At 36.6% G+C, this 12,507-nt stretch overlaps 1 protein-coding gene across 1 annotated transcript in view; it reads left to right on the top strand.

The window, feature by feature from the left end:
• The window catches only part of MCTP2 (multiple C2 and transmembrane domain containing 2), a 217,322-nt gene that overhangs the window by 106,825 nt on the left and 97,990 nt on the right, over window positions 1-12,507 (top strand). The window contains 2 exon segments of the mRNA XM_079127378.1: window positions 676-806; window positions 10,113-10,299. Of these exon segments, the coding sequence (XP_078983504.1) occupies window positions 676-806; window positions 10,113-10,299 (318 nt within the window).

Genomic DNA, 12,507 nt, shown 5'->3' with positions numbered 1-12,507 from the left:
GTTCCCCATAGATGAAAGAAAAATGGAAAATCCTGTCAATGAACCAAAAACGTATTATGATTTGAAATTATTCTTAGTGAACACAGACATACTTATAGGGCTTTCAAACCATTCTTGTTAATTTTTAAGTATGGCTGTAGTGGAATTTTCTACTCTTATCCCCACTTTACTGTCTGGATCCAGTAACTAGATTTTAGAAACAGACAGCAATGTACAAAGTTATGAGTTTCTCATCTAATGCACTGATCAATGTTAATTAAGACCCCCAAACATTAACTTATGTAGTTCCTAAGCCAGAATTTAATACAAATGACAACTAATGGTACTTGCATTTGATTGACCAATTAGTATTATTACTGCAAGAGAGAACTATTGCCAACAGTCTATTGATGCACATCGACTATATATACATACCTGTGAGTGTGAATATGTTAATTTTGATTTCCTACAGTATTCTTCTATACTTGGTGGATAAATTATTGACTCTAGGACCAGTTAAAGTTGTCATGTTTTGCCAATTTCTGAACCCTCAAAGTCACTTTCATCCAATAAAAGGAAAGTTTAAGTTAATAAGGGGCAAGGCCTCCTGCCATTTAGAAATGAAATTAATGTGTAGCTGCTATAGCAATGAATGATGTTTTAAGAAAATAAATATTATAACTGCATGTTTTCTAGACACTGTGTAAGAGTGCAAATCCGCAGTGGCAGGAACAGTTTGACTTTCACTACTTCTCTGACAGGATGGGCATTTTGGACATTGAAGTATGGGGAAGAGACAGCAAAAAGCATGAGGAACGACTGGGCACGTGAGTCTGCTCTGCTTCTAACCTTGGGAGCTTGTGTGTGCATGGGGCTGGTTCAAAGAGGTTGGGCTGAAGGTAATAGCTTCTGTGCCACCCCAAGGAGCCATCAGTAAGCAGGACAGCAGGGAACTTCCTGTGTTTTTAATTGATACATGACATTCAGTATTTAAAAATCATAGATAAAACAGAACAAAACACAATGGTCCCTCAATATTTATGATGGATTGGTTACAAGACACCCTGCAGATACCAAATTGGCAAGTCTTAGGTCCTTTGTGTAAAATGGTACAGTGTTTATGTGCAACCCATATACTTCCTCCTCTTCATTTTAAATAATTTCTAGATTAATATTACACCTGAGACAATATAAATGCTAAGTAAAAGATTGTTATACTATATTATTCATTGAATAAAAAGGTCCTCAAAATGTCTTTCGGAGCATTCTATACTTTTCACTGAGGTTGGTTGAACCTGTGAATTTGGAACCAAAGGGCCAACTGTAATTCCTATCAGGAATTCTCTGTAAAGAAATATGAGATTCCAACTCACATTTCGGGGACTATGTTTGTATAAATTTCCAGTACATGGGCTGGCTCAGTGGTAGAGTGATTGCATAGCACATATGAGGCACTGGGTTCGATGTTCAGCACTGCATAAAAATAAATAAACAAGAACAAACAAACAAACAAATAAAAGTATAAAACATTAATTGTTTTAAAACATTTTCCCACTATATCCTGTTTGGATTTTGCTATATGGTATAATATATGATTTCGTCTCTTGTGATGGAAATTTTCAATGTTATTTGTAGCAAACTATAATAAAATTTATCAAGGCCAATTCTGTTTTTTCATTTTTTTACCTTGGACTCTCCCAACTTCATTGATGCACTCCCCCACATATAACAAATGATAACATGAGTGTGACAGCTTCCTCTTAGGGTGTAATAAAGAGTGCACAGGAAGCATGAAAGAAATGCTGCAGAAGTACAGGTCACCTGTGATCTTCAGAACTAGCCCTGCAAGCTCATTCTGTAGATGAGAAAACGAAGTACAAAAATTTACAAATGACTTGGACCTGGACTTGAGAACTATAAGTTCCAGAGTCAGAATTTCGTGTTTTCAAAGTCCTAGTTCTTTTCATCAGATCACAGCCTTTTGTCTATCCCACAAACATACAATTTGTACGCATAACTTAAGTGAAGAATGCAAACATTTAAAAGGATCTCAATTGCTATGAATCACCTTTTCAAACCTGGAACTTGGGGGTCAAGGAAATGCTGTGGCAATAGGAAAGCCTACTCCACTTCTTCCCTGTGGCCAGAGCATCAAATTGTCCTATGTTCTACGTGCCATTCCAGTTGAGGAAAGGGTTTTATTAACAAAAACTAAAGGTTGAAAGCTACTCATCTGATATAACCCTTTAATTTTAAGGAAATACAGAGGGCTGGAGATGCAAAACATTTTTTTTTTTTCCCTGAAAGCAAGGACTTTAGAGGCAGAAATGCCATGAGATCTAGCTAACAATACTTAGTACAGTACTTTGAAAAGGTGTTAGATTAGTACCCATTGCCCAGGGTTTTGGTTCTTCTTGCTATCATTGCCTTACCCTCCCTCGGGAGTCTATCCTGATATAGATGGGTGGGGAGTTGAGTATCCATAGGAAATTCCTCCAGTGTTTCTCAACAGAATGTTCCTCTTGTAAGGGACCCTCTGGCATGTTGCAGAATATTTTTAGCAAACCTGGCTCTCATTCACCTGATGTCAATAACTTCCCCCAATTATTGGGTAGAAAGCACATTCATGTGTACATACACATACATATCGACTACCTGTAATCCACTACACTTATCTATATACCCACCAGGGGACTGGCACTTCCAGGACCTCTGTATTTGAGATCTCTTCTCCTCACCCTGCACATCCCATAACCCTGGTTGCATTGTTTAATGCAATGTCCTCATGTGCAATGTGTCCTGACCTAGTGGGCAAAAGTCACTGCTTTGCTTATAATGTCCCATGTTAGGTTTGTGCATTTATATAGCAAACCAGGTCATGCCAAGCTCTCCACCTCATGCAGCAGACCTCCTGTGGGCCAGCATCTTGTGGATGCTGCCTGTCGGATTCGTGGTCTGACCTGTCTCTCCCTTCTGTGCCCATACTGGGTACTTGAGCTGATTCAGGTCCAGTAATGTCAGTACCTCTGGCATTGTCACTGCTGTGACATACCAGGGCCCTGGACAATGCTGATTATAGGAGAATCAGAAACTTTAGTGCTAGCTATGAATCAAGGGTAAATTACACAAAAGCAGAGAACCTTGTGTCCTGAAATGTTATCTGGACAGTGGGCATTTGGGTCTCTCGTGATGAATGATCAGATTATTATTTTAGTAGCTGCAAGAAATAATACCCTTTCTTTTCACACATCCTTGTGCCTGTCATGTTTCTATCACTCGTTAGGAAATGCTTTTCCAAATGAGTGTTGGGTTCTCTCAAAGGGACAGAAATATAATTTAAAATGTCCCTTTTACTTCAGGTTTTTTCATTTGGATATTCATTTATTATTTTAGCTATTTCCTGTTTGCAACTGAGAAATAAACCTGTCTTCTGGTCATTCTGTCCTTCCTCTTCATGAATGCTTAAAGATTTTTCTTTTTTTTTCTTTTTTGGACTCCTTTTCCTTTTTCCTTTCCTGTAGTACAAAAGATAACAAAAGTATCTCTTGGGAGCTTGCTCCACAGTATTACTGTACAGGTGAGGAGAAAGCTACACTAAAATAGAATATGGCTTCTCAGATTTAAAGAGGACACTTTGCTGAGCATATATATCACCAGTGTGTTATGGCTCCTTCTTATTAGTTACTTTTTAAATATTTCAACCCTCCACACTTATTTTTCCTTATGTTATGCATTCTAAGGCTCAGCTCTTTTATGTTCCAGCTGTTGTGAAAATACTTTTTAACACCAGAAGGCTGTCCGACAGTGTGAATAATCCTTAAATGTCCCCTAATTACCTTATCATATTTTGTTTTTTGATAACAGTTTCATGTTAATAATTGAAAGCTATAGATAGCCTCTCTGGGGAAATTGTCTTTTTTAAAGCTTCCCATTGCAGGCAGTTTGCCATGAGGAAAAGAACACTGTACTAGGAGTTAACCACATGACCTTGGGCACAGAATTTGCTTGTGGAGCCTGACTATCTGTAAAATGGGGTCACTGGCCATCTTGTAGGCTTATCATGTCTAACAGCAACAAAGTCTATTTAACATCTATGGTGGGCATGATTATTAATTTGAGATTATTCTGCCTGGCAACTATAGATCCCCACAATATTTGCAACTGCACTTATGCAACTAAGGGAATGAAACATGACTATTGAAGTCAGCATTTTTTTAACATGGTGCAGACAAATTTTTTTTGTTTTTTGTTTTTTTGATTTTTGTGGGGGTAGAAGTGAGCAGTGACTATCTTCAAGGACATGGTGGAAGGGACTCATACTGAATGAAGGAAGGATCTGTGTAGATTAGCTTGAACAAGGCTGAGGTTTTGTAGCTGTGGATGAAAAGGCTGGGATAATGGTTGGCTATGTGAAGAGAACTCCCATTATCATTGGTAGGTTATTATTTTTGTGATGAATAAAACATGGCCTGGCCAGTAACCAATCTGACCTCCAAGCTCTCTGGAGTCATGTGGAGCTTTCTGACTTCTCCTTGTGCCATCTTCTTCCTCCCATGGGGTCTGGCTGAGCCATAGAGAAATGCTATGGGGATTGGGGCCAGTGAGATGAAGGTGGTTGAGTCAGACCTGCCTCCCCTGAAACCAGTGTTTATTCATGGTCAAAGACAACAAAAAGAAGACAGTAGCAGATTTTAGATTGTAATAAGGAACTTTTAGGGAGAATAAAACAAAGCTACGTTTAATGTGCTCCAGCTTTTTAACAAAATGTAAGAATATGAACATAGATTAATATTGGCTATTTCATTTCGTGTTGTTTCAAAGAAATCATAATTATTTGTCTTAATGGTTATTTTCCATTTCAAACTGATTTCAGAGATTAAATTGTTACAGAATATTCTAGACTTAATTCAGTTTTAGAAGGCTAAAAATTAGAATCCATAAGCCTCTTTTGACTGGTGTGCCTCACAGTCACTCCTCAGTCCCACACGGTGTCTTATAAAGTGGCTCTGACATTCTACCAGTTTATTAGTTACTTTGAGGCAGTGAAAAATCTGGGCTGGTGTATTTCTCTGGACAAATTGCACCCCATGTCACTGATTTGCTTTGACAGCCGGGCTTCACACATTCACTGTTTTCTTCCTGTTCTCCTGCTTCCTTAGCCTCTGAGATTTACAGCTTTTAAAACTATAGCACTCTTTTCTGCCCCTTGCATTTAAGTTAAAAGCTGACCAGTCTATAATATAAAACAGAATTATGGTAATGAATATGAGGTTAAAAGCTATCATGGCAAGTAAAACTTGAGCAGGTTTGGCTGACTGATATGGTAAAATTATGTGTTGAATTAAAACATCAAAATACTGCGGGATTAATGGAGAAAGACAAGAATGGGAGGTCAAAAGCAATGCTAAGTCAGCACATTAACTGCCTGTGGGTGAGAGAGGAAAGCTCTAATATATGCCTGTTCCAGAAAAAAAAAAAAAAATACAAGTAATTTAGTTCCTGTTTCCTTCAGGTGAGTAGAACTGGAATTTTTAATCTGAGAGGCACCTAGGAAATACATTTATTTCACTTTTCACTTTTCTTTTTTTTTTTTTTGTAACTTGGAAGGCAAAACAGGACTGCAGAAGTTTTAATTAACAGAAACTACTGATTTTCTAATTTGGATTTCTTGATTCATGAGTTTCCTGACAGCACTGACATTCATTTGTTTGTGCCTTCATCTTATTCAAAAATATAGACTGTGCTGTGTGTTGGTTGGGCGCAGAGTGCTGAGGATTCTTTCATTCAAGGCTGCTGTCCTGTTTTTGTTATGAAATTAAAAACAGCACAGTCACTGATGTGTATGTGCCTAGGAAGGAGTTCCCATGGTTTTGGTTACGATGGGTCAGAAGGCAGTGGTGGTACCATGATGTGAGGACTGAACATCCCGGCACTATGGAAACCAACTTAGTATGGGGGCGGGGAGAATATGAGGCAGAGGTTCCTGAAAGAATAGTATCTAAATAGAGACCTCTAAAATGAATGGGAGAGAGCTTGGCAAGGAGATTGAGGGAAAAACTTTCTAAGAAAATCGCACAGCCTGGGGAGATGTCCACAGAGCAGATAGGACCCGATGCTCCTGAGAAGCCTGAAGGGTGGAAAGAGCCAGAGATGTCACCTGGTGGGACTGGAGAGGAGGCCAGGTCACAAAGCTATGGGATTCCAGTGAACCATGGGAACTCCTTCCTAGGCATATACACATCAGTGACTGTGCTGTCTTTATTTTCATAACAAAAATTCATCGCAGGGGAGCTCCTATCAATTGCATTTTCTAAGATTTGACATTGAAATGAGTGTTTTCTGGTCACCTTAGCATCAGTGTATCACACCTTGGGAGTGATTGTCCAAACATGGCACTCACCTTGCATGTGATGTCACACAGACTGCTATGGAACGGGCCTTCTTAGTTAATGCTCATTGATCCTGTTTTTTTACAGAGATGATCTGAGTTTTCACATTGTCAAATAGAAGAGCAGTTCCAGAAGTTTTATTGCTATATCAGTTTTTGTTAACAAACAGATCACTACATAATTTAGCCATGGTCTCCTTGGCTGTACTGAGTTAAAATTTTTTATAAAATATTATCCTTATGCTAATATGTTACCTTAATTGATTTGTTTCTGTTTTCTACATCCAACCTTGTGATTAAAAAAAAAAAAAAATACTTCCATTGCTATCATTCACCACAGCTAAATTATTTACATTTCTGTAGATCAAGATTAGGCAAGCTACAGCTCCTGGGCCAATACCTGATAGCTTCCTGATTTTACAAATAAAGCTTTTTTGGAAAATGTTCTCTTCATTTGTTTACAATGTATATTACTGCTTTCATGCTTTAAGGGTAGAGGAGTAGTTTCATCAGAAACCACGTAGACTTCAAAGTCCTTACATTTTTGGTCCTTCATAGGAAAAAATTGGTCTATGTATAAGAAAATCCTATGCCCCATCTGTAACAAGTAGCTATATAGTGGACAGAAAGCCTTGGAAAAGAACAAAAGGTTTTACAGGACTTCAGTAAAAACTAGAAGAAAAACTAGAAGACCAACCATATTATTTACTACATTCTCTGAGAGAATATGATACAGTAAGGAAAAGTAGACAAGAAGTCTGGATTCTCCTTTCAAGATTTTTATATTAAAAAATATCTTCAATTGTATTAGAAAATGTGTACATGTTAAATATTTTAGATTTTAGTCCATTTATCTTTGAACTTATAAAAAGGTACAAAAAAATTCACTTGATTCTTCCCCTCTTTTTGGAAGTTTGGGGGGATATTGTGCTAAAAATATTTAAAATTATGAAGGAAAAGCTCTTTAAAGTTTCTTTCTACTACCTTTGCTAATATTGCTCATTCCTAGTTTAGGGTTCATGCAGATCATTCTCCCTGCCTCAGGCTAAACACAGAGCCTCTGCTTCTCCTCCTAACTTTACAGCAAACTGGAGCAATGTGGACTGAGGTTGAAATGGAGTAAAGTGGGAGGTCTGATGGAAAGGATTTTGTATGAGATACATTCCTTCTTCCATATTTCCTTCTTCTTGAATGTGAGAATAAGTGGGAAGCCAGGTGGGTAGAAGAGGTTTAGAAATTTTGTACAAAGTCATCTTTAGAGAGAAACTGGTGGTTAGGAGAAAGGAACTTTAATTCTTAAAGACTTAAGACACCAATTTACATAGTTGGTGCAGGAACCCTAACAGATTAGATCAAAATTCATGTGCAAAAATTTTTAAATTTTGATTGATGTGATGCTTGTCTTTCAACACTGAAAAAAATAAAACTGAAATATTTGGCTGAATATACTCAGTAGTTAATGGATAATATGGAACCCAATAAACTGGTACCAGTATCATTAACCAGTTGCTTATGGAACTCTGACAGCTAATATAGATAGGGTTGTCTTGCATGAAACTGAATAATCTTTAAAGAGGAGATACGTTCATACTTTCACAGTGGACAGAAATGACTGAAATAAATTGTGAAAAGGTATAAGTTTCTGAGAAGAAACTTAAAATTTACTTTGCATTTTGTCTGATATGTGGTCAGCTTTTTTAAAAAATAAACTTCTCTGGTATAATAAGTTTTGCATTTTAGCAGTCAGTAGGAGAGTTTGTAAAGTTATTCTAAATATGACAGTATTGTTCACAGTGTTATTAGTTTACTCTTTAGAAATACGTCAGGACCATTTTGAATTATCCAATAAAATATTTACTGTTGCCTATTTATGTATTACTTTTGATCTCCAAATATTATAAACCTTCAGAATGCTTGCCTCTAAATAACTTTTGGCTGTTCAAACAAACAAAACAACCACCACACAGTAATCATTCCAAGAACAAACACTGCCATTACTAAAGGTATTAAAATGGATGTGCCATAAATGAGTTAGTGAGAATTTGGATTAAAGTGATCACTAAAGACAATTCTTACAAATTTGGATAATTTGTTATTCCACAAGAAAGGGTATTATTAATAAATGAAAGTGTATATAACAGGATAAAATGTGTGTTCCTGTGTGTTCTAGGTACCTCATACATACTATGGCAGAATTAGTTAAGAATGTGTGTTCAGAGTTTACTAGAAAGACATAAAGCACTTGATAGTTCTTTCCAAGCTTATTTAATTTCCTACTTACATAAGTGCTTATGAAATGGAAATATAACTAAACTCTTCATGAGAGTATTAGTTTTTAAAAATTCCCCTTTACTATAGAAAATATTGTTTTGATATAGACCATAGAAAAGTATATATGTACATATGTATGTAACCTTTTTTCAATAGAAATACTTGACAAATTTACTATATGAAAAAGAAAGTCACTTCTCTTTATTCTAAGTGGGATCACTTTAGGTAAATAGGTAGTAATTACCTATGCTTATTTAATTTTATAGACAAATATCAATATGTATTTTTGCCTTGTAATAATAACTGGTAGGGACTTTCAATGTAATTGATATTTTCCATTTTAATTGGGAAGGGAATTGCAACCTTTCAGACCACACTGGAAGATCTTTTTCTATTTTATCTAAATACCTCAAATCATCATTGTTTTATATAATACATACCTCAGTTACCTATTTCTAGCTATCTGCTGTCGTATTAAGTCCAGGGAAAGCATCCACTTTTATTGCTCATTGTGAGAGGTGATACTTCTATCTTTTCCTGAAGTCTGAAATGTTCATCGTATTTTATAATTGTGAAGCACAAATAAGAATATTGTTATAAATTACATCTAATAACTTCTATTGTCTGCTTCTGTCCCCAGTCAGGGCTTCTTCACCCACCTGCATACATAAACATAGTAGGTGTGGTCCAGGCAAACCCAGAGCTTTCTTATGTTAAAACAAATAAATTACTTAGCACCTCAGCACCCCCCTCTTTTTGGTGTTTGCTTCTGTATTTAAATGTGTTTGAGGTTTTCAACAACTCCAGAACATTGGCTGTTAAGAGGCGGAAAACATGCAATTTATAGCAGATGGGTACAGCCCTTCCTGGCAGTGCTGGGAGATGGGATCAATCAACAACACTTCATGCTCCATTTGTCCAAAAGAAACCCACCTGGGGAAACCCTGTGGAACTGTGCCTATTAGGAAAACACCTTAACACATTTCTTTAAATAAAAATTTGCCAGTTGGCATCAATCAGGAGAAAAATGCTTCTTTCATTAACCCTCTCCCACTTGCATTTCTCTTTATTCCTTCCTTTTGTGAACCATGATCCTTTATTCTCCTTACTCCTAAAAGCCTCAGCAAACTGAAGCCCTATCTATATTTATGATCCTTAAAATTTGGAAACTTTTTTCTACTCAATTCTTGATCTCATTGTCTTTCTGCAGGCCTTATTTGACACAGACCTGACTTTTTTTCTTTGCATTTGCCATCCTTTGATGCCGCCTCCTCTTTGATTTTGCTTTATCTCTTCATCTCCTTATTTTTAGAGTGGGGTGGTCTGGGAGTAGCACTGAGAACCTTCACTTCTCAACCTTGAGCTCAGACAAGTAAGGTTTGGGGGACGATGAAATACAAGACAGGTGCTTTGGAGGTTCCACAGTGGCCTTGAGTTAATCACTTTTCCTTCTCCGACTTCTGAAAATTTCTAGGTGTAAAGTGGATATCGCAGCACTCCCGCTGAAGCAAGCCAACTGCTTGGAGCTGCCTCTGGAGAGCTGCCTGGGGGCTCTCCTTATGTTGATCACACTTACACCCTGCACGGGAGTCTCCATCTCAGATCTGTGTGTCTGCCCTTTTGAGGACCCCAGCGAAAGAAAGCAGATTTCCCAGCGATATGTGAGTGTGCTGCCTTATTATACCACTCCTTCCTCCCTCTTTCAAATTGAAACATAGTCTATGAATTGAAAATTGCTTCAAAAGAGATCTTTATCCCGTGTTTCATGGTGTGCCTCCTAGAAGAAGACGCTGGACCTAGGGGTTAATGTATTTATAAAAAGGTGAAAGAAGACTTGGAGTTGCCCTTGTTATTTTAAACCCCAAAAAGATATTTTGAATTTTTTAGTTTTCAGCAAGCCTCTGAAGAATGTTGAAATCTTCAAGGAAGCAGGCTTTGGTTCAGCATGTTTGCATATCTGCACAGGAATTTTAATGGAAGTTCATAAAAGTGTTTTTCTTTTTTTAACCCACCATAAATGTTTGCAGTGTCATAGATTTTAATGTTTTGCAACCAGTCAGGGTTGTGAGGTTATGGATTCCAGAGATTTTAGAATCAAGGGAGAGCATGTTCTTGTCTCAGCAAAACCAAAACCAGGCAGGCAAGGAGGACCTTTGAATCCTGCAAACCGGATGATGACATCAGTGTGAGTCTCCTCGAGTAGTTGCCATGTACTTAGCAGTCCACTCCACATTTTTAAAATGAAATAGCTGCCTTATCTTTATTTATTTATTTATTTTACTCTGACTTTCTAGGTGCCTTTATTTGCATTCTGTTATTATCCCATCTTCTTTGTAAATCAATACATCTACTTGATTTCCATACGTGGAAGGCACATTTTAAGAAAGTGGCATGAAAATGAAGCAAAGATGAATCCCTATTCAATGGCAATATCAACCTCAGCATAAACTTTGATGCCTCCAGAATCCTTCACTGTATACATGTATTGATTAATTGAATAGTTCTTTATCTTGGAGAGTACAAAATCTAACCACACATATCTCATTGTCAACACGAATTCTGCATGACAGGTTGAAGTTTGGACAATTCACTATTGGTGGTCTCTCTGATGACTTTACACGAGCAAATGAAAATTCGATGATGAAAACTAAAACTATCCCCAAGCTTTCCAATGAATAAATTGCACAATTACAAAATTCATGGGGCATGCTGTATATTTGTAAAGTAACATCAGATAGCAATGACTTCTTTGAATAATGCCTTAGGATTTGGGGGAAGTAATTGAGGTTTGAGTAGGTGATAATGAAAATAGAAATGCCAGGCGTTTCTTCTACTTGCAAGCTGGCCAGTGCATTTGAAGGAAAGAGTGTTCTGTTATGGTATAGACCCTGGGATTTTTTTTTTTTTTTTTTTTTTTTAGGTTGTAAGAATAGTTATTGTTTTATGGTATTTCTACCTTTACATTATAAAAGTGTTTTATTTCATGTTTTCCTTTTAGCTTAAAAACTAGTTAGCTAGTTGTTTGGTTTTAGGTTGAAAATACAAAGAGAAACAACTTTTAAGTGTTCTTAGGAATTCTATACATTAGGTCTGCCTATTGTTATTACTAAACTTTTGCTATTTGACCCTGAGGTGCTGAAATAAAATGAATTTTACTGTCTTGATAACAATCCCTGGGGGGTCTCCTTATGACATAATAATGTGTTTCTAAAGGTTTTTGAAACAGTGCCTTTTTCACTGGATGCATTCTGTAGGCTTCAAAAGAGGGTTTATATACTTATCTTTTTCATGCATGATTTCTTTAGAGTATTTAGATATCTCGATATTGCTGTATGTACTTTAGAATGACCAGACCAAATATTCAAACTTTGGATCATACAAACTAAAGATTAAAGAAAATGAATATAGGGTGATATTAGATAGTAAATTTCTAAAGAACTTGCTAAAGCATGAATCAAAAAATTCACTGTTTCCATCCCCAGTTTCTTTCCAGTGGTAATACATTTTTACAGGGATCCAAGTTTAGTACTCTCACATTCATAAGTTTATACTAACTAGGTCAGAATAATGTTACATTTACTGTGATTTAAAAGTTGCATTAAAGAGAAAAAAAGGGGAAAAAGAGAATGAACCTAATTCTACCCACACATTTTCCCAGTGGGGTATCTTTGCTAACACCAGGGGGCGATGTTAAAAGTAGATTGTATGTGCTTTTAATTTGTTAATTTTGGAGTTGTAGTTAATTAATTCTCACTTACTTTTTTTTTTTTTTTTTTAATCTGGCTGCTGTAAATGTCTAACTGTCCTGTGGATTGGCATAATGTATGTTTGAAATTTTTCTAATAATTTCATGAGACTAGAAGATAATG

Source organism: Sciurus vulgaris, assembly GCF_902686455.1.
Source record: "Sciurus vulgaris genome assembly, chromosome: 2".
NCBI lineage: Eukaryota > Metazoa > Chordata > Mammalia > Rodentia > Sciuridae > Sciurus > Sciurus vulgaris.
The sequence above is the reverse complement of the archived record's forward strand: the minus strand, read 5'-3'. Positions and strand labels throughout refer to the sequence as shown.